A 22,880-nucleotide genomic window follows, 5' to 3' on the forward strand; every position below is an offset into this window, starting at 1 on the left:
AACTACCCCAACCCCACACCGCTGCCCCTAAAATGACTGCGACCCCCTAACCCCACCCCTAAAACTACCGCAACCTCACCCCTAAAACCTGAACTACCCCAACCCCCACCCTCACCCGTATTATTAACCCGACCCCCCATCCCCAACCTTAAAAACTAAAACTACCCCCCAAAACTACACCTCAACCCTACCCCAGCCCCACCTATCAGAACACGTCCTCTCGGATCCTGAGTCTGTTTTCCTCTGCCTTAAACATGCATGTTCGTTGTTCTGGACATGCGTGGTTAAGGCAGAGGAAAACAGGGTCGTTGTTCAGGAAAGTGTTGTTCCGCTTTCGTGGACAATGGCCCTCGTTGTTCCGCCGTCATGGTTTAGGCTGCTTCCCAGCACTCTGCTCTTTGGGTTACCTAGGGCCTACCTTAGGGGTGACACATGTAGAAAAATGGGAGTTTAAGGTTTGGCAAGTACTTTTAAATGTAAAGTCGAAGTGACAGTGGAACTGCACACACAGGCCTTGCAATGGCAGGCCTGAGACATGGTTAAGGGGCTACTTATGTGGGTGGCACAACAGTGCTGCAGGCCCACTAGTAGCATTCAATTTACAGACCCTGGGAACATGTAGTGCACTTTAATAGGGACTTACAAGTTAAATATGCCAATTGAGTATGAGTTAGTGCTACCATGTTTTAGGGAGAGAGCACATGCACTTTAGCACTGGTTAGCAGTGGTAAAAGGTCCGGAGTCCTAGAGCCAGCATAAATGGGGTCAGAAAAAGAAGACAAGAAAGGGAAAAAGTTTGGGGGTGACCCTGCAGAGAGGCCATTTCCAAAGCAAACTATGTCACAGCTGGAAGAGATCTAGAGCGTATAATCTAAGCCACAATCCAGTATCTACTGGTTGAGAAAGCTATAATCCTAGAGGTTTTAGAAATAAGAATCCTATAGGTAATCTTAAATCTGTCTGGGCCCAGTCTAGGACTGTAGTAACATGGACAGGAAAACAAAAGGTGCGCAGTATCCCCAATGTTATATCCACACAGTTTACACTCTTGCACTGGAAGGGAACCTACATTTGTTAGTGAAAGCCCTGGGAGGTAGGAAACAAATGAAATTTAATATAACATTTAACATTTTGCAAGAGGCGGGGTAACCTCATCAAGGAAATCCTCACATTTTGGGAATGGTTTGTATGACAAGATCTGGATAGAATAAGATCCCAGACTGATGGACTCTTGCCACTAGCCAACTAGAAAATCCAAATTTCTTTTTTTTTTTGTATTTTTTTATTTTTTAGAATAGCCTTAGAATTTAGACTGATACACTCAGGAGAGGTGTAGAAACTGTAAAAGGTCTAGTTTTCTGAAACATTCCTGGTGGTGCCTAAGCCACTTGTTTTTATTGCCAGAGTCTAGATTTTTTATTATTTTATTTTTTTAAAGGTCCCTTTGATACAGGTCCAGACCTCAGTTGGATCAAAGTAGAAGGACTGCAAGATGTTCAATGCCTTTGTGGGCAGTATTAATGATTATGGGAAAATAAGTGGTGGACTGGGGCAGATTAAGCAGTGATATGAGGAACTTGAACTCCTTCAACTTTAATTGGTTAAGGCTGGTACTGCCCCATAACTCAGCACCATAAAGTGTTGGTATTGAGGTTTTGGCCCTGTATACCTTCAAAGCTGGCAAAATAGCCTGCCGTTGGGTGGCTTTGTGCATTTTTAGGATGGCAGGTGAGGTGTGACGCATACTCAGACTGCTTTTGAGAATTTGGGGTGACGAAGTGAGGGAGTTTGTAATCCTTATCCCTAGGTAATCAAAAATTTGCACCAGCTGAAGAGTATTACCTATGGTGAACGAGAACTTAACATTTTATAGGGTCTGAAGGCCAAATGTTTAGTCTTTTGGGTGTTAATTTATGACTCTCTAGAAAGACGATCCTTCAAATTTGGTTATGTGGATTTGTAGGCCAGATAAGTGGGGTATCATATTTGAGAAGTAGTGCAGGGACCTAGTCTGTGCTCAACTTTAGGACATCAGCTTTCTTGCCAAGATTGTCAACAACCCCATTAATAAAAATAAAAAATAAAAGTGGTGCCAATATGCACCCCTGGGGAACTCCCTTACGTACAGGAATGGGGGTCTGTCAGCTCTCCAGCAGAGCCCCATCTCACCCATAATTAGATTGATGGAGCCGGATGAGGATAGCTAGAATGTCAGGGCGGGGGGACTCCCAGATCACCTAGAACTTCCCAAATGTGCCCCGAAGAGCAACAAAGGTCACGTAAAGATGGTCTTTCGGAAGAACGTATTTCCAGCTGATGAGTAAAATTTTTTAACTAAGAATGGATTGTCTAGCCAATCCAGATGTGTGGATAGCAGCTGAGAACAAAAGATTTTTTGGAGATTGTCTAAAAGGCTTGTAGACCTATCATTTTTAGGGTCACTCCTGTTGCCCTTTTTTGAAGATAGGAATAATATGTGCACCAGCCCAGTTAGATGGTAAGTCTGCTCCTTTGAGAATTTCATTACAAAGCCAATTAGTATAAGGAGCCCAAATAATCTCAGATTTTAATTGGTCTCGAGGGATGGCATCTGATTCAGGGACCTTTTCTGGATGTAGGGATTCAATGGCTAGTCTCATATCTGCAAAAGAAAAAGAAAGCTCTTTATATGGTGAAATAACAATCGTGGGGCTAGTGGGAATAGGCTGATCATATAATGTATTGGCATAAAGCATTGCGAATCCAGACTGATGGGGGAAATAAAACAGTCAGCCCAGTTGCTGGCCCCAGAATGACCATGTGAAATGATTCTCCAAAACAAACACCTCTTGCCTACCCTGGGCAGCATCTAATAGGTCCTGTCAGATGATTAATCCCATCTGTGTGGTTTCTCCTCAGGATGTGCTTAAAAAAACAGTGATGCAAACACTGGCTACATTGTGGTTTTTGATCTCCCTCATAAGGTTCGCCTTGGCTCGCCTGACAACAATCTTGGTCATACCAGGGAGTTTTTTTAGTTGATTTTATAAAATGCTGTTTACATGGTCTGAAAAACAGACCTTTTAGGGATTGAAAAAAGGGAAGAATGGCTATCTAAAAACAGTGTGTTAGGGTTGCTGCGTTAGCCAACTTGGCCAGAAAGAGCGTAAATTTCTGCCAGAAGATTGGGATTATTTGCTATGAATGACCACTTAATGCCCCTCCTATTGTTGCAAACAGATGGAATAAATTAGGACTGCATTTGTGAAGCATATAAATCATAAAGAAAGTATCCTGATAAGGTTATTTCTAGGTTGTTGTTGTCACTTATCTCTGTCAGGGATCTTGAAATCCTGTAAACTGTTCCAAAGTCTGGTGTCAATTATACAATAGTGATGCATGAGTTCTTAATACCCCTCTTAAATGTAAACGCTCTGGATTTAATGGACATGGTTCTCCCGTTACAATCCTTTAGGCCAAAGGTGAGAATGAAGTAAGCTGTAGGGATGCAGCAGACCAGACTTTTAAAGAGTCTGCCTCCAGTGATGGAATACCAAGCACTTCATCTTCACTTTGGGTTAGGGTTGTAACAAGCTCTCTGGGTTCATATTAAATTTGCCTACAGGGAGCATAACCTCAAATCTAGGACATAAGTTTTTCCACATTAGCTAAGGTCTGGGACTATTTTTAGGGCCCGAGCAGTTATAGATGTTCAAGATGTTAAAAACTTTCTTTTACATGGGCTAAGCTTTAAGCTTTGAAAAATCAGAAGACAAAGCATCCAGTCTCTTGCACTGGCAACCAAGGGAAATTTTAAACCAGATGATGAAGCCGCCTAAAGGTCTGCCAAGGTTGCATTATTACAAAAAGAGATGTACACTGGTCTGTGAAGCCGAGAGAAAGGCCAGGATTCCTGAACAAGAGCTATATAAGAAAAGAATCCAAAATGCTGTTCCAAGCAGGGTTCAAGATTTTATTACCAATCTCAGCAACATTCCATGAAAGCATGCAAGTTTCTACAATAGACGAGTTGTTGGCTGGTGATGTTAGATGATAGGTAGAAATTTGATGATGGCCTCTGACATTGATCAGGTAATGCAGATTGGAGGGGTGGAGGTGGTTCCACCTAATGTAAGGTGTATTTTACATTAGGGTGCAGAATTAGGACAAGAAAATTCACGACACATTTACAGGTTACAATGTCCAGTGAACTAATTTTCCAATAAGGACAGCCATGCCACACGTTAGTTTTGAACAGTTTTAGCTTTAAATCGCTGTAAATATTTGACCTATTTCTGCTGCCTTAAAAATTATTAAATATATCTGGATGCATGTAACATGTGTTGCCTTAAATTAATGTATTTTCCAATTCAGCCTTAAGAACATAAGTTAAATTACTAGAGCATTACCCAGCTGTGGAGAGAAGCTAAAAGCCACCTATACTTTAACTGAGCAACTCAGTCATTAAGTTTACCAGGAATCTATCCACCAAAAATGTAACTTAAACCACAGTCAAGCTGTCATGACATCTTGTGCCATATGTGCAGTGGGTTTTACTCACCAGACTCCTGTCTGGAGAACTCCATGTCATCCTTCCCTTGAGGCCCCTTTCTGTCTCGAGTGCCCCATGCCCCCCCCGTTCCTAGGAAGCCTCAACCATAGACCCTTGTGTTTTGTTGCTAAGCAAATTTAATTTGCTTTTGCACCTGTTTATTTATCACATCCTTTTGGACAAGTTACACTATCCACTGTGACCAATTGAACTTTACCATCATGCACTTGGGGTTCCATTATACTGGTTTTCAACTGCAGTTTGCACCAGCACTTGTAATGCCTCATATCCGTTTTATGAAACACATGATTTTCCCCAGGTACACTGGAAAATTCCACACTTCCACATGGGACACGTGCCTTCTGGAACAATCTCTTCTTCCAGCATAAATACTTCCTCTGAACCTGCATCAGCACTTGGTCTTGTTCCAGTTCTGCGCAAGTATTGTCCCTGCATACACCTCCTGAGTCACCTGGAACTTCAAGCCATCTAGTCCTCTGCGCTTTAAGTTCCTCCGTAATTGCCCTTGGCTCCAGCTCCCTTGACACATCCTTCGTCTTTACCTCCTCCACAGCTACTCTGGTTCCCCAGAGACTTCCTGAGTCAAGAATGAGACCGTTTTGAACTTCAGACAAGTTGAAAAACTGGGCTATGTACTTGATATCAGGTTAGTGCAAACTAATCCTCTTAAAGTAGTAAGCAGCCTGGAGTATCAGCATCTTCAAGACTAAAGACTTCTCCAGTTCCTTCTCTAAGACTTTCCTCCAGCTACCTTATCTGTTCTTGCTCCGGACCCTTCTTGCAACGTTGGTGCTTGAACTAATATTACAAAATAACTAGAGACCTAGCTCTGTGTTTTTCTGATGAACAGCAGTCCCAAGGAGAATGCTCTTCAGAATGATTGATATTTGCATGAACCTTGTAACAAAACCTATGTTCTGAGTGCAACCTTGGGAGTGCCAGATACTCCAGCCTATATTCAGAGAATAACCTCAGGACTGCCAGTGATGCCAATCCATGTTCATTGCTTAGCTTGTGAGTGTCAGAGCCTCCAATCAGTATTCGGAGTTCTTTCTCAAGAGTCTCCAAGATTCCAATCAGTGAACTTGGTTATCCTGCCCTCATGCCATGAATTTGAAGAAGCCTTTAAGTGTATGTCACTTAAGTTAATGCCTTGTCAATGTGTGTAGAGCTCTGCTAGTGCATCAGTGAGGACTGCCTCTTCTTTCCAGTGCAATGGGTGTTCACAAAACATTATGGAGGTTCTTGTTCAGTGCACATCTACCTTCGTAAACAAAGTCTCAGGAGCGACACATCCTGTTAAGGAGTGTTGTACCATCACTGAGCAAATCCAGTACTGCAAGCCTCTCTTATTTTGTCCCAACCCCTCTTCTCCCCCCATGCCCCAGGACAGTGCGTGCTCTACAAGTTCCGTCCCTGGATCTGGCACAGACCAGAGGGACAGGATGTCCAGCATCATCTCCAGTGTCACCTCTGCAGTTGGGACCAGGTGAGTGCATGACACGCTCTCATGAAATACCCAAATACCAGAGTATGATTGATAAAGCAGGGATGTGTTTCTGTAAATTAAGACACCCTTTAGTGCTGCTTTCCTGTCTGGCTTCTCATACAGACAAGTTGTGCACTCAATTAGGTTTTTCATTTCCAGCAGAAGTTGAGTTAGAATATTTTCACTTGGAGACGGAAGGCCCCTAGCAAAGTGTTCCTTGTTGTGATGCCACTGTTCTCTTGATTTGCTTTCAATTCTGACTATCTAAAACTGCAGGGACTACCTCTTTCTCACTCAAAACTGAACCTAGTGCATTGACAAGCATCAGGTGTGGGCCTTTTACTGGGTGTGGCGCCAGACTCAGTAAAACAAAGGTGGGGCCTGTGGGATTCGGCCCCACCTTTGTTTTACTGAGTCTGGCTCCACACCCAGTAAAAGTGGTCAGTGTTCCCTCAGCCAGGATTATTGTATGTAGTAAAACTGCACCCAGTAATCTGGATGCATGAACACCAGGCACTGATGAATCACCTGGAGGGGTATCCTCATGGTAACTCCTGATGAGGACCTCCATGCATTGTCCTTCTTTGGTACACTCCCTAAGTAGCAGTTGGATTTTTCCAACCCTGGTGCCTTTCGATGAGGTGTTGATGACCAGCAGCACCCTTTACAAATTGTTCCAACACCACTTCCAGGAGGCTTGGGGCACAGGGTCTGGGCGAAGGCTTCATACTATACCCTGAACTTTCTGGCCATGGGTTAAGAACATGAATAGCAGACTCGGGTAGGCAAAACCTGCCCAGTGGACTCTAGATGCAGTGGTAGTGAGCAGAGTTTATGCTAACAGTGTGCTCTACTAAGGGGCGTTATTGTGGTCTACTAAAACCAGTTAAATTAAACGTATTAAAAATGCATTCAAAATTCCCTTGCAAAACTTTAGCTGAAAGATTATTATGTTTATGATCCCAAACTATAAGATCAGAGAAATTCACAATTAATTTTACCTACTCTGCTTAATCGCCTCTTCAGTGCACTACTAATGACCACTGCACTCACTACCACAAACACCAAGTCAAGCCAAAGCACTGAAGAAGTTGCAAACGACTGCTTTTTTTTCCAAACATATTTGCTGAAAGAGGACAGGTAGCTTTTTTTCTCGACCTCTGCTGCAAAGACATTCTTGTGTTTCTAGTGGTGCTGCTGCAGTCTTACAACTGCATTTGTGTTTAATCTTGGACTGTCCAAAGCAGGGGAAGATGACGGGACCAAAACAGTTTTCCAGATAACCATTAAGCAAGTGTAATACATGTGAAGTGTAGTTAGGATATTTGTGTTTGAGTACTTCTTGGGTAATGGGAACACTGGCAATAGTCAGTTTTACTTTCATCTGAGTATTGTTTCCAATAGATTCTGGAATGCTATATTTTAGTGCTGTGTGCAGTTAGACTGAGGTGTATTTATCAAACGTCAATAGCAATTATGTCATCAGTGTAAGAAACTATTTCTATGCCCTAAGATTCTACCAGGGTTGCTAGTTGAGCCATACACACATTGAATCATCTTTAATACATTGTGCTGGACTATACAGGGAGTGCAGAATTATTAGGCAAATGAGTATTTTGACCACATCATCCTCTTTATGCATGTTGTCTTACTCCAAGCTGTATAGGCTCGAAAGCCTACTACCAATTAAGCATATTAGGTGATGTGCATCTCTGTAATGAGAAGGGGTGTGGTCTAATGACAACACCCTATATCAGGTGTGCATAATTATTAGGCAACTTCCTTTCCTTTGGCAAAATGGGTCAAAAGAAGGACTTGACAGGCTCAGAAAAGTAAAAAATAGTGAGATATCTTGCAGAGGGATGCAGCACTCTTAAAATTGCAAAGCTTCTGAAGCGTGATCATCGAACAATCAAGCGTTTCATTCAAAATAGTCAACAGGGTCGCAAGAAGCGTGTGGAAAAACCAAGGCGCAAAATAACTGCCCATGAACTGAGAAAAGTCAAGCGTGCAGCTGCCACGATGCCACTTGCCACCAGTTTGGCCATATTTCAGAGCTGCAACATCACTGGAGTGCCCAAAAGCACAAGGTGTGCAATACTCAGAGACATGGCCAAGGTAAGAAAGGCTGAAAGACGACCACCACTGAACAAGACACACAAGCTGAAACGTCAAGACTGGGCCAAGAAATATCTCAAGACTGATTTTTCTAAGGTTTTATGGACTGATGAAATGAGTGAGTCTGGATGGGCCCGTGGCTGGATTGGTAAAGGGCAGAGAGCTCCAGTCCGACTCAGACGCCAGCAAGGTGGAGGTGGAGTACTGGTTTGGGCTGGTATCATCAAAGATGAGCTTGTGGGGCCTTTTCGGGTTGAGGATGGAGTCAAGCTCAACTCCCAGTCCTACTGCCAGTTCCTGGAAGACACCTTCTTCAAGCAGTGGTACAGGAAGAAGTCTGCATCCTTCAAGAAAAACATGATTTTCATGCAGGACAATGCTCCATCACACGCGTCCAAGTACTCCACAGCGTGGCTGGCAAGAAAGGGTATAAAAGAAGGAAATCTAATGACATGGCCTCCTTGTTCACCTGATCTGAACCCCATTGAGAACCTGTGGTCCATCATCAAATGTGAGATTTACAAGGAGGGAAAACAGTACACCTCTCTGAACAGTGTCTGGGAGGCTGTGGTTGCTGCTGCACGCAATGTTGATGGTGAACAGATCAAAACACTGACAGAATCCATGGATGGCAGGCTTTTGAGTGTCCTTGCAAAGAAAGGTGGCTATATTGGTCACTGATTTGTTTTTGTTTTTGAATGTCAGAAATGTATATTTGTGAATGTTGAGATGTTATATTGGTTTCACTGGTAATGAAAAATAATTGAAATGGGTATATAGTTTTTGTTGTTAAGTTGCCTAATAATTATGCACAGTGATAGTCACCTGCACACACAGATATCCCCCTAACATAGCTAAAACTAAAAACAAACTAAAAACTACTTCCAAAAATATTCAGTTTTGATATTAATGAGTTTTTTGGGTTCATTGAGAACATGGTTGTTGTTCAATAATAAAATTAATCCTCAAAAATACAACTTGCCTAATAATTCTGCACTCCCTGTATGTGTGGTGATTCTAGGGATGAGTTCATAACATCTTTCTACATTTCCTTGTACACACTTCAATACATGTAATATTGTCTTTCGATTGGTTCCATAATAATCTATTCTCTTTATATTAATTTCACCAACCACCGTTTGTTGTCACAATATTAATAAGTGGGCAGTTTGTATCAAGAGTAATTAATTTTGTAGTACTTTTTAGTTTGAATGGTCATATCAATATATACATTGATCTAGATTGGATATTTTCTTTTAAGGGTTCTATTTAAAATAAATACATTTTGTGTGATATGAATTAGGAAGGTTTATTCCTGGTCACACATTCATTGGATCGACTAACTGTCCACCGTGATCTGGTTGGAGCAGTGTGCATATACAGCTGTAGTCTTTTGTTGGTGTTTATGATATCACAAGGCGAGTGTCCTTTCTTTATTTTGGTGAAGGCTGATTTCTTTAGTGATTTATGGACACGCCGTACACGGCGTCTACGTGCGTAATTGGTAACAGCACACGGTCTGTTATCCACGTTTAACCGCCGTTTTTTACTATTGGAAAAAGACACGCGGCGAGTTAATTACGGGGGCGGTTTGCCGGCGGGCCACGTTTTCCCATGTCACTTTGTCGGAGGAAACCAAGAAGGTATGTCTAATTGATTAGACATTGGAATTATGGGGGCATAATAAAGATATCAGTAGGTTACTTATGGAAGTGGTCAGAATATACGAGTTATCACTCACATTTAATCTGCGTTTTTTACTGTTGTAAAAAGACACCCGGCTAGCCTTCTACAGGGGCGGTCTGTTGGTGGGCCACGTTCCCCTTTCCATTTTGTCGGAAGAGAACAGGAAGGTACGTCTAATTGCGTAGTCATTGGACTTACGAGGGTTTGATAAAGATAACAGAAGACCATTTATGGATGCTTTGTAGTGAGGACTTTTAGGAACTGAATGGGCAGGCGGAAATTACTAATACTTTCTATTGATTAGATGCATTATTATGTGTGACAACGAAGGGAAAGTAAAGAAATTTTACATTCATCCTTTCCTCACAGGATTTTCTTTTGGGCATTATGTATTGGCCGAGTGGAAAGACAATTTGCAGACTAATTCTGACAATGGAAGATTTAACTATTTGGAACATTACATAGATTATATTTTTGGAATGTTTTAAGGTAGTTTTCGATTGCTTTTAACTTCTTGGGTGATTTTGAACTTTCATGGGTTACTCATCTGTCTGTTCATAACGTGACAACAAATAGACTATAGTTTAACTCGAATTCTAATTTTCCTTTTTATGGTCCCTTAAGCAACATGTAACCATATAGTGTCTGTACACCACTTTGTTTCTCACTACTGTTTAACACCGTGACTGTAAGTGCATAAGGCAAGTCACTATTTGGGTTTTTGTATGAATTAACACCTGAATAATTGTGGATGGATTTGCATCTTGATACTAAATTATTCACAAAATCTCTTTTTGGGTATTGGTTCTCACGTTGGCAGTAGTGCCTTATGCACTCGCTAATAAACTCATGGTTATTAAACTTAGTAAATGTTTTGTTCTTATGATGACTCTTGGATTCCAGAAAAACTTATTAAGAGGAGCGACTATATTACAGCCCTGAGGAAGTCAAGTGACGAAACACGTGTTGGCTGAGAGGTCATCGCAAGAAATTTGGACATTTTGTTTTACTTTGGATTTCTACTCTAACTAGAAGTGATGATTAGGATCACAGGAACATTTGTGTTTGAATCAAATGAACTTTGGAAATCTATGGACTGATGTAATTGGACTTGTGAAAGTACCAAAGACTGAATATTAAATTAGATATTTGAAATAATAGGGAGTTAAGATTTATGATATGTTTATGACGTGTTTATTAAGTAATTACTGATTCAAGTGAGTGGGTGCTCTGATATATGTGAAGGGGCTTATTAGTGTAAAAAATTAAGAATCCTTACTTTAGGGAGTTTACTCTAGGCCATCGGGTGCCACATTATGTACATAGGTAGTTTGACTGTTTTTACAGTCAGCATTTGGGGTTAGGGTGTATTCCCCATTAAAGTGCACTGTTGTAGATAGTTAAGTCAGTTTTTATACATTGTTAAAAAACTTTCCATGGTGCACAGCGTCTCCCCTCTAAATACACCCCCTTCTTGCACAAACTGTATGGTATAGGGGTGGGTAGCACAAGGATTACAACACTAAGATGGATAGAAAAAGGATGGCAGAGGAACTTTTTGGGAATCTTGAGAAAGGTAGTACAATACCATTCTCGAATCGCCCTTACAAAGAGGGGCTCAGGATGAAATTCATAAAATTGGAAAGATTAAAGAAAAATGAACTCTCAAAATGGTGGGATGGTGTTACCTTGAAGCAATATTTAAAGATAAATAGGATCCCAAGAGGTTTAAGGTCGCAGATATTTCCTACTTACGATGATTTAGATGCTGATCTACTTGACTTATGGGATGAAGAATTGACAGCTAGTTCATTTAGATTAATGGAAAATTCTTATAACAAACTCAGAAAGGAAGGTAACCTCACTTCAAAAGGAAATTGATACTCTGGAAGGAGAGATTAAGGAGCTAAACCTTCCAGATGCAACAGATATAGAAATATAAAATTATGGAACAAGTACTATTGAAACACCAGGAGGAAATCATGCAGAGGAAAACCTGGAAATTTAAGAGAGAAGAGAAGGATTACCAGTTGGGTAGGATATTTACATTCGCAAAGAAATATGATCACTTGGTGAATTATCCTTCGCCTAGGCAGGGTTCTCAAACATCATTGTCATCTGACTCTACAACAGCAAGTGGGATAATATCAAGTGAAAGCGAAACTGAAGGAATAGCAGGCACCTCCGCACAGGCCAGTTTTGACAATAGAACGGGTTTTTTACAGGAAATCTTGAGGATGAGACAAGGACAACGAGAAACAGGAGAAAGGTAAATTTAGGAGGATCAGAAGAGGCAACAGAGAAGATGGGTGTGGTAACCAGATCCAGGGACAAAAAAAACTTGAATGGTAGGCACAATAGTATTAATGTAGTTAATTTATCAAATGTGTCACTTTCAACGGATGGTACCTCACTATTGGAAAAAGGATTAAGTTTCTGTCCCACTAGTAGGGGGGATATATGTAGAGCCAAATTAGACCTTTTTAAGTTCATTAGATGGTTGAAACTCAAAAAATATTTTAAGTTAAATCCCACAGGGACTAAATGTAATGATGCGTTGGTCTCTGTGGTGGATAACATACCTTCTATACAAGAAGTATTTGACACAGCTATGTTGCTCTCCATTACGGAACAAGAAGAAGTTCAGATTATTTTCGAGCAAGTATTGGAGGACCTGGACATCACCTGTAAAGGGGGTGGCAGAAGTGGTTTGAAATGTAAATCAAGATGGATTCCTAAAACATCTGATAATAGGAACTTAGATACTTTTTTGATTTGGTGTGTAGGGATCTGGACTTACACAAACACTGTCCACCTAGAACTATCAATAACTTAAATTGAGGAGAATGGAGGGCACTCAAAGAACTGGGCGAAAACGATCAGATTATGATAAGACAGGCTGATAAGGGAGGTAATGTTGTTCTAATGAACAGAACTGATTATGTTCAGGAGATACGTTCACAATTGGACGATACACACTTATGAAAAAATGGACTCCAATCCAATTTTTAAATTGAGCAGTATTATCAATGATAAATTAGAAACTTGGTACCAATCTGACTTATTGAATAGGGAGGAATTCTTGTACCTGAAGGTGATGAGCTAGATTTCCTTGTATCTAGACATTGCCTAAAATTCACAAAGATTTGCCCTTTCCCCCAGGTAGACCTATTATTTCAGGCATAGGTGGCCCAACCGAAAAATTATCTGAATATGTGGATGTATTTCTGAAACCAATAGTACAAAAATTACCATTGTACATCAAAGACAATGCACATTTTAAGTATCCTCAATGATGTGGAATGGGATGACAGTATGTTATTGGTCACCTTAGACGTGGTCTCTTTATACACGTGTATCCAACATAATGTGGGTCTGGAAGCTACAGAGTGGTTTCTGAACAAGCAGCCAGTGAATAGATGGCAACATACAAGGATGTTGTTGGAAATGATTTCCTTGATTCTGGATAATATTTTATTTTTATTTTTGAACGGGATTGGTTTAGACAAAAACAAGGGGTGGCCATGGGCTCCAGATTCTCCCCCTCTTATGCAGGACTATTTATGGGCCGATATGAGGAGAGGTGGGTCTGTGGTCCAGGTGCTGCCCTTTGGCAAACTTATATCCTTTATTGGGGACGTTATATTGACGATTGTATCATGTTGTGGACAGGGGGTGTCAGTCAACTTTTGGATTTTGTTGAATATCTTAACTCAAATGATATGAATGTTAAGTTCACGTGCAAGTACAGCACGACCAGTATAGAATTTCTGGATGTAGAACTGTATATAGAAAATGGTCGTATTGAGAGTAAATTGTTTCGAAAATCTACTGCCTGTAATTCAGTATTACACCCGGCAAGTGCACATCCCAAACATCAAATAGTCAATCCCTTACGGGGAGATGGTCAGGGCACAGAGGAACTGTAGCAATGACAGGGAATTTGAAAAATGTATCGAAGAAATGGGTATCCGCTTTAGAAGTAGAGGTTACAGTGACAATATTATTATTAAGGCACAGAATAGAATTAGACATGTTCCACGACACGTAACGCTAACATCAAAAATAAAGATGCACGGATGCACAAGGAAGAGAAAGTGAGATTAGTCACAGACTTTACAGATAGCACGAGGATTTTAAAGAAATATACTACCAAACATTGGCATATTCTACTTTGAGCTGAAACAATTACTGAATTCTTAACTAGCAAGCCTATTTTCACCTTTCAAAGGGGGAGGTCATTGAGAGAGATTCTTAGTCCAAGCTTCCCTAGAACTGTCCCCAAGGCCAATTGGTTGCAAACACAGAGTGGGATTTTACAAATGTGGAGCTTGTGGACTCTGCAAATGGGCCTGTCATGGGCGGAAAGAATTTTCGAATTTATTGGGTGAAACATTTTCCATTAGGTCAAACATGAACTGTAATACCTCCTTTGTGGTCTATGTTTTGGTTTGTAAGTTTTAGAGATATTATGTCGGCAGTAAAATCCGACCCTTAAAAGTAAGAATTGGAGAACATGCTAGGGCTCTGGCTCAGCAGGAAATCAGATATCCAGTGGTAGCACATATGAATAACTGAATTTCAAAATAAAAGAGTAGGTTTTACTTTTTTTTGGCTGTGAACAGGTATTAAAAGATCAGAGAGGTGGTAATAGGGAATTAACGTTACGTAGAAGAGAAGCAATGTGGATTATGCGGTTAAGGGCAGTAGAAGATGGTTTGAACTCAGATAGGGAATTGGAATATTTTCTGGGAGACTAAACACACTACCCTGCACAAGTTCACGTCATAATTTTAGGAGTAGCATTGTCAAATTTGATATTATAGCTTGAAGTAAAGTATTTAGGATAAGATACATGTGATGATGGCTACGTAAGATGTGTTTAGAAATTAACCACTAATTGTTAATCATCTTGTCAAACAAATGGACGGTATGAAATGAAATGTCAACAATGCACAACTTTAATACATTGTGCTGGACTACATGTGTGGTGATTCTAGGGATGAGTTCATAACATCTTTCTCTCTACCTTTCCTTGTACACACTTCAATGCATGTAATATTGTCTTTCGATTGGTTCCATAATATTCTATTCTCTTTATATGAATTTCACAAACCACTGTTGTCACAATATTAATAAGTGGGCAGTTTGTATCAAGAGTAATTAATTTTGTAGTAATTTTTTGTTTGAATGGTCATATCAATATATACATTGATGTAGATTGGATATTTTCTTTTAAGGGTTCTATTTAAAATAAATAAATTTTGTGTGATATGAATTAGGAAGGTTTATTCCTGGTCACATATTCATTGGATCGACTAACTGTCCACTGTGATCTGGTTGGAGCAGTGTGCATATACAGCTGTAGTCTTTTGTTAGTGTTTATAATATCACAAGGTGAGTGTCCTTTCTTTATTTTGGTGAAGGCTGATTTATTTAGTGATTTACGGACACGCCGTCTACGTGCGTAATTGGTAACAGCACACGGGCTGTTATCCACATTTAACCAGTGTTTTTTTACTATTGGAAAAAGACACGCGGCGAGTTAATTACGGGGGCGGTTTGCCGGCGGGCCACGTTTTCCCATGTCACTTCGTCGGAGGAAACCAAGAAGGTATGTCTAATCAATTAGACATTGTAATTATGGGGTCATCATAAGGATATCAGTAGGTTACTTATGGAAGAGGTCACAATATACGAGTTATCACTCACATTTAATCGCCGTTTTTTGCTGTTGTAAAAAGACACCCGGGTAGCATTTTACGGGGACGGTCTGTTGGTGGGCCACGTTCCCCTTTCCATTTTGTCGGAAGAGAACAGGAAGGTACGTCTAATTGCGTAGTCACTGGACTTACAAGGTTTTGATAATGATAACAGAAGACTATTTATGGATGCTTTGTAGTGAGGACTTTTAGAACTGAATGGGCAGGCGGAAATTACTAATACTTTCTATTGATTAGTTGCATTATTATGTGCCTGACAACGAAGGGAAAGTAAAGAAGTTTTACATTCATCCTTTCCTCACAGGATTTTCTTTTGGGCATTACGTATTGGCCGAGTGGAAAGACAATTCGCAGACTAATTCTGACAATGGAGGAGTTAACTATTTGAACATTACATAGATAATATTTTTGGAATGTTTTAAGGTAGTTTTCGATTTCTTTTAACTTCTTGGGTGATTTTGAACTTTCATGGGTTACTCATCTGTCTGTTCATAACGTGACAACAAATAGACTATGGTTTAACTCAAATTCTAAATTTTCCTTTTTATGGTCCCTTAAGCAACATGTAACCATATAGTGTCTGTACACCACTTTGTTTCTCACTACTTTCTAACACCGTGACTGTAAGTGCATGATAAGGCAAGTCACTATTTGGGTGTTTGTATGATTTAACACCTGAATAATTTTGGATGTATTTGGATCTTGATACTAAATTATTCACAAAATCTCTTTTTGGGTATTGGTTTTCACGTTGGCACTAGTACCTTATGCACTCGCTAATAAACACATGGTTATTAAATTTAGTAAATGTTTTGTTCTTATGATGACTCTTTGGTTCCAGAAAAACTTAAGAGGAGCGACTATATTCCAGCCCTGAGGAAGTCAAGTGACTAAACACGTGTTGGCTAAGAGGTCGTCGCAAGAAATTTGGACATTTTGTTTTACTTTGGATTTCTACTCTAACTAGAAGTGATGATTAGGATCACAGGAACATTTGTGTTTGAATCAAATGAACTTTGGAAATCTATGGACTGATGTAATTGGACTTGTGAAAGTACCAAAGACTGAATATTAAATTAGATATTTGAAATAATAGAGAGTTAAGATTTATGATATGTTTATTACGTGTTTATTAAATAATTACCGATTCAAGTGAGTGGTTGCTCTGGTATATGTGAAGGGGCTTATTAGAGTAAAAAATTGAGAATCCTTACTTTAGGGAGTTTACTCTAGGCCAACGGGTGCCACATTATGTACATTATGAGAAGTATCAATCTGGACTGAAAAAAAGTCTGATTGTACTCTTCTGACTTTACGAAGATACACATTAAGGGTCTTCTTGTAAATTCATTTATCCTTATAGGGGTACGGACGCCGCCACAGTCTTTTTAGGGTCCAGCCTGTGTCGCTTGCGCATGCGTATCGCTAGCGAGATGCTTTAGGTATTAGAAAAGGGCTCGGAGCCCTGTCGACGTCACGTCAGTGTCTTTCATTGGCACGTTGGTTTACCTGTTAGAATCTGCTTGCTTTGATTAGTGGAAGGCACACATACATCATGCCTTTTCTGGTGGTTAGCCATCCTCGAGTGCAGGGACCAGGTACAGAAAACATCTGAGGCTCGCTGTTTCCCGTCAGGTTTGTGGACTACTTTTTCTCTATTTTCGCAGCGCGATCTTGCTTTGCAGAAGTCGAGCGCTTTGCATACTATCAACCCTGTTACACAGTTAATTGCACTTTTGCCGGTTACGTACATAATTGCAATTTTGCCGATAGGTATTATTGCGAGTGAACTGTAGCAGCGCGATCACGAAGTTTTTTTCTTTTAACGCAAGAGAAATCCGGTTGGGTATTTTACAACTGGTAATAGCTGTAACTCTGACAAATGCGAGACCCTAGTGCATTGCAAATGCTTGTTAATTTCTTGCATTGTTTTTGAAGCTCCTTACATGTTTAAGTACGTGAAGAGTTAGTCCAGGAAATCAATTACACTCTGGAGCGCTGCTTAAATCACTCAAAACAACGAAGGATGACTCACTAAGACTGATATAACAGCAACAACGCCTCTTGTTTTACGAGGGCATCAAATGTATAAGGGGGGGGGTAGATCCCGGGTACCAGCTTCCACCCGACGCACACGGAGGAGTTCGATTTAGATTAATGTATGTAAAGTTATTTTATGTGGATATTCTAAAAAATCTGGCAGGGATATATCTGTCTGGACCACGCTGAATTTACTATTGCTGCCTTTATTATCAATATTTTTTCTGAGGAACCCCCTACGGGCTGATAACGATACTACAGTCGCACACCTGCATTTAAAGTCTTTAAATACAGGGAGTGCAGAATTATTAGGCAAATGAGTATTTTGACCACATCATCCTCTTTATGCATGTTGTCTTACTCCAAGCTGTATAGGCTCGAAAGCCTACTACCAATTAAGCATATTAGGTGATGTGCATCTCTGTAATGAGAAGGGGTGTGGTCTAATGACATCAACACCCTATATCAGGTGTGCATAATTATTAGGCAACTTCCTTTCCTTTGGCAAAATGGGTCAAAAGAAGGACTTGACAGGCTCAGAAAAGTCAAAAATAGTGAGATATCTTGCAGAGGGATGCAGCACTCTTAAAATTGCAAAGCTTCTGAAGCGTGATCATCGAACAATCAAGCGTTTCATTCAAAATAGTCAACAGGGTCGCAATAAGCGTGTGGAAAAACCAAGGCGCAAAATAACTGCCCATGAACTGAGAAAAGTCAAGCGTGCATCTGCCACAATGCCACTTGCCACCAGTTTGGCCATATTTCAGAGCTGCAACATCACTGGAGTGCCCAAAAGCACAAGGTGTGCAATACTCAGAGACATGGCCAAGGTAAGAAAGGCTGAAAGACGACCACCACTGAACAAGACACACAAGCTGAAACGTCAAGACTGGGCCAAGAAATATCTCAAGACTGATTTTTCTAAGGTTTTATGGACTGATGAAATGAGAGTGAGTCTTGATGGGCCAGATGGATGGGCCCGTGGCTGGATTGGTAAAGGGCAGAGAGCTCCAGTCCGACTCAGACACCAGCAAGGTGGAGGTGGAGTACTGGTTTGGGCTGGTATCATCAAAGATGAGCTTGTGGGGCCTTTTCGGGTTGAGGATGGAGTCAAGCTCAACTCCCAGTCCTACTGCCAGTTCCTGGAAGACACCTTCTTCAAGCAGTGGTACAGGAAGAAGTCTGCATCCTTCAAGAAAAACATGATTTTCATGCAGGACAATGCTCCATCACACGCGTCCAAGTACTCCACAGCGTGGCTGGCAAGAAAGGGTATAAAAGAAGGAAATCTAATGACATGGCCTCCTTGTTCACCTGATCTGAACCCCATTGAGAACATGTGGTCCATCATCAAATGTGAGATTTACAAGGAGGGAAAACAGTACACCTCTCTGAACAGTGTCTGGGAGGCTGTGGTTGCTGCTGCACGCAATGTTGATGGTGAACAGATCAAAACACTGACAGAATCCATGGATGGCAGGCTTTTGAGTGTCCTTGCAAAGAAAGGTGGCTATATTGGTCACTGATTTTTTCTTGTTTTGTTTTTGAATGTCAGACATGTATATTTGTGAATGTTGAGATGTTATATTGGTTTCACTGGTAATAATAAATAATTGAAATGAGTATATATTTTTTTTTGTTGAGTTGCCTAATAATTATGCACAGTAATAGTCACCTGCACACACAGATATCCCCCTAACATAGCTAAAACTAAAAACAAACTAAAAACTACTTCCAAAAATATTCAGCTTTGATATTAATGAGTTTTTTGGGTTCATTGAGAACATGGTTGTTGTTTAATAATAAAATTAATCCTCAAAAATACAACTTGCCTAATAATTCTGCACTCCCTGTATACTAACTGCCTTCAACTGCTGCAACACCACTTCTGCAAGGACTTGTAGATGTTTTAGAAAATACAAATTAGGTGTAATTTCATGCTCAAGTGGACATGCAAAAAAGGATGTTATAGTCTCTCAGCTTCTTTAAATGTTGGTGAACACGGCCGAAACGTAGGACATTTCTGTGCGAGAATCTAGACGTTGGCAACGGTGCTACAGACCTTTTTAAAAGTCCGAAGATGTTGGTGAATTGCGAGTACAAGACAGCAGGGATTTAATTCTAATTGAGCTTCAGATTTACATACGCCTTTATAGCGGCCGTCCAGTGAAAAGAACAATTCAATTTCCCGCAGTCCTGCATCAGTATCACCTTTGCTTAATTTGAGCCGGAGGTGTCCTGTGCGGGGCATCGGCACTTATTTTTGAGGGCCGACACTTATGTTTTCTGCCTCGAGCATTTACTGCGGGCAAAAGACTCATATGGGAAAGACAGAGGAAGAGATAAATGAAAAAGCTTCACAAAGGGAGAAAGTTGCACGTGTGAGCTGAAGGGGCAGGGAGAGGCTGTAAATGGATTAAAGAGGCCCGAGATGGTTTCAGGATTACGCTGCCTCAGTATTCCGCGCTCGCACATTTAATTGCAGCAGCTGCACGTTTAACAAAAGGGCTTTGGGCATCTGCACGACTTTACTTACAATTTAAGCACTGTACCACTGAGGTTGGAGAACACCATTTGGCGGCACGTGCTGTGTTTGCCGCAATGTCAGGAGTGACGTTGTAAGTGTTATCTATCCTATCGTGTGAGGTCGGAACGCTGCATTACAGAATTGATGTTACAGAGAAACAGCTAAAGAAATCCGAAGGGCTGGATTTTTTTTTTCTTTTTTGAATAACACCCCATCTTGGGTTTATTGTAAGAAGATTTTTAAGTAGTTCATTACCTGAATTACGCTAACTTTAGTATGAGACCGAAACTTACTAAAGAAATCTCTGTACGTTTATTATTAGTGCACGTTTCCCGTTAGCTAACTAGTCCGTGCGGTTCCAACCGAAACAGCAAAGCGCCTAAAACTCGACACTAGTTGCAACTGGACAGCTATGAGGCATGCCACGCCGTAAGAGCCCCAGAATCGCATCGAAACTGCGTCAGAAATGACATCAGGTACGCACACCAACTCGTATTGCACGTGGATCAAAAATAATGTTGATTCAATAACTACAAACGCGAAAAAGATGACAAAAATCAGGTATTGATGATTTACGCACACCAGGCAGTGGAAAATGAGAACCGGGTATTCACGCGCACCTACAGACGTAGTCTCTCAGGTTATGTCGTTTGTAGGTGCTTGAACTGGCAATTGCATTCTGGTCCCTTTAGACTATCTTGAATTATAGATAAACGACTAAAGGTGCGCGAGCCACTGAAGGATCCAGCCAGCTATGTCCTGGCTCGGCTCGAGGTCCTCTTGGAACCTCGAGCTAAGGTTGTGTGTGGTTTCTGCCACCCACCGTGTTACCTCAACGATCATTTTCTAGAAGGTGTTCTACTGTGAACTTGATTTAACATGTAATCCGCATTCATTTAACGGGGTCCCGGTGTATCGCCTCGGAGAATTAAAGATTAAGTATTAAAATTGGATGAAAAATGGGAAAAAGATACCCATCTATCGGCTGTACCGCACAAGCAGGGAACAGGGTCAATTCAAGCTTCCTCACTGGACCAAATTGTCTGATTCTAAGCAATTACTTCATTTTACTATGACTTCTCCCTCTTTATCATCCCAATCCATATTACCTTGTATCACATCAATCGATTTGTAACCGACGAAAGCCGATACGTTTTAATGTACTTTAAAGTTGTTCTATTTAGAATACGGATACCCGCCAAAGGACCAAGGTAAAATGTGCTTTATTTTGGCTGCCTGGAAAAGGGGTGGGGATTTTCCAGATTATTTGTGTAAAATCTCCCACTTTCCTCTTCTAAACTGTTAGCATGTATGTACTAACCTATACTACAAATAGAGTTTACGCGAGAACTGTCTTGTCACGGTTCACTAATTGCAGCATAAAAGTTGGGGACGGACTTGGCCGTTTTAAAGTCCGTGTTTAGAAACTACCACTTCTATGAGACTCCACTGAATGCCGTGGTACAAGCTAATGAACTAAAGTTAAATCTTTCTAATTGTCAAACACACTTTAATTTTGAAGAGCCACTGTCATACACTGAGGCTTGGTTGTGTCACAATTAGAGTTAAGCTTCGCCTGATAAACCACAAACAGCTGAGTCGGCTCTGCTCAGGAAAAAGTGAATCTCAAGAAGAGCCAGGACTGCGTCTCAGGTGTTTTACCTAGAATGCTAGATTACAACTCAGTGGCGTAGTGAAAGTTTCATTGGTCCTAACGCTCCCCCACCAAAAAAATAAAGTTATAATAATCAACAGGTGGGCAGTAAAACGCAGCCAAAATCGAAGGGCGGTGGGCTCTCACGTTCCTAGACACCGGTGCCAAGCTGCATTATTTGCAGCTACACCCTAGGGAACACTTTAGCACTTCGTGGCTCGGTATGTCCTCTCCCCCGAGGACAACAGCACGACCACCACAGGGGACCACCTTACACGAGGCAGTGACCTTTTAAGAAAGCGCAGTAAAGCATCGGCACACAGCATCGGCACACGTCGACGATTGTGAATAGTTTTTTTTGTAATGTTTCTCAACAATGCGCAATAATGGAAGCGGAGAAGCGCAGTGCATTGGCTGTTAATGCTCTCCCTCCTACCTAGGATCGCTTTCCTCCGCTGGGTGTGCGGCTGGTCGGTGCACACCCACTCAAAGTCCTCCCGTGTTCCTGTGCTGGCAGCACCCATGTCCGTCTCGCCAGAAGCCACTCGCCTGCCCTCTCTAAGGCTGACTGGCGGTGCAGGGAGGGCTTTATATTACCTTCCGAGACACCTCTGGGTGGGGCAGCCTCCCGCCCCGCTCCGAAGTCTCCCACCCCACCCCACGCTCCACTGAGCCTGACACACCCCTCGCGAGACTCACGGTCTCGAGATCATCAGACCAAACCCTCAGAGATGCCTTCGCCATCAACACAATGCGCCTCTACCTACCACCCTGTCAGTTGCCTCGCAGGTAGTTCAGCAGTTCCCGATGTTTTCTTTGCGTTCTGGATCTTAGAACTAAATACTGAACTTTAACCACGAGAGAAGGACTTCTGCCTGGCACTGGTTGCGTTCACCTCTATGACGCTTTCGTTCGCACCTGTAGCCGCACCTTATTATTTTCTTACGCGTTACATTTTTATTTCAATGTTTTTATTTTGTAGGGATACAAGTGGGAGATGATGCCCGGTTACTTACCCGTAAATCTCATTATCCTTAGTCCCTTTTGTCCTCGTAATAGTCATTACTTTTGGGGTGAACTCCACCTCAACA

At 41.2% G+C, this 22,880-nt stretch overlaps 1 protein-coding gene across 1 annotated transcript in view; it reads right to left on the reverse strand.

The window, feature by feature from the left end:
• DEGS2 (delta 4-desaturase, sphingolipid 2) overlaps nt 1–22,540 on the reverse strand; it is a 76,248-nt gene extending 53,708 nt beyond the window's left edge. Inside the window, exon 1 of the mRNA XM_069208323.1 lies at nt 22,226–22,540. Within this exon, the coding sequence (XP_069064424.1) occupies nt 22,226–22,313 (88 nt within the window). The 5' untranslated portion in view covers nt 22,314–22,540. The remainder of the gene's footprint in view (nt 1–22,225) is intronic.
• Nucleotides 22,541–22,880: the final 340 nt, after the last annotated feature.

The sequence above is a fragment of the Pleurodeles waltl genome, chromosome 9 (assembly GCF_031143425.1).
Source record: "Pleurodeles waltl isolate 20211129_DDA chromosome 9, aPleWal1.hap1.20221129, whole genome shotgun sequence".
Lineage (NCBI taxonomy): Eukaryota > Metazoa > Chordata > Amphibia > Caudata > Salamandridae > Pleurodeles > Pleurodeles waltl.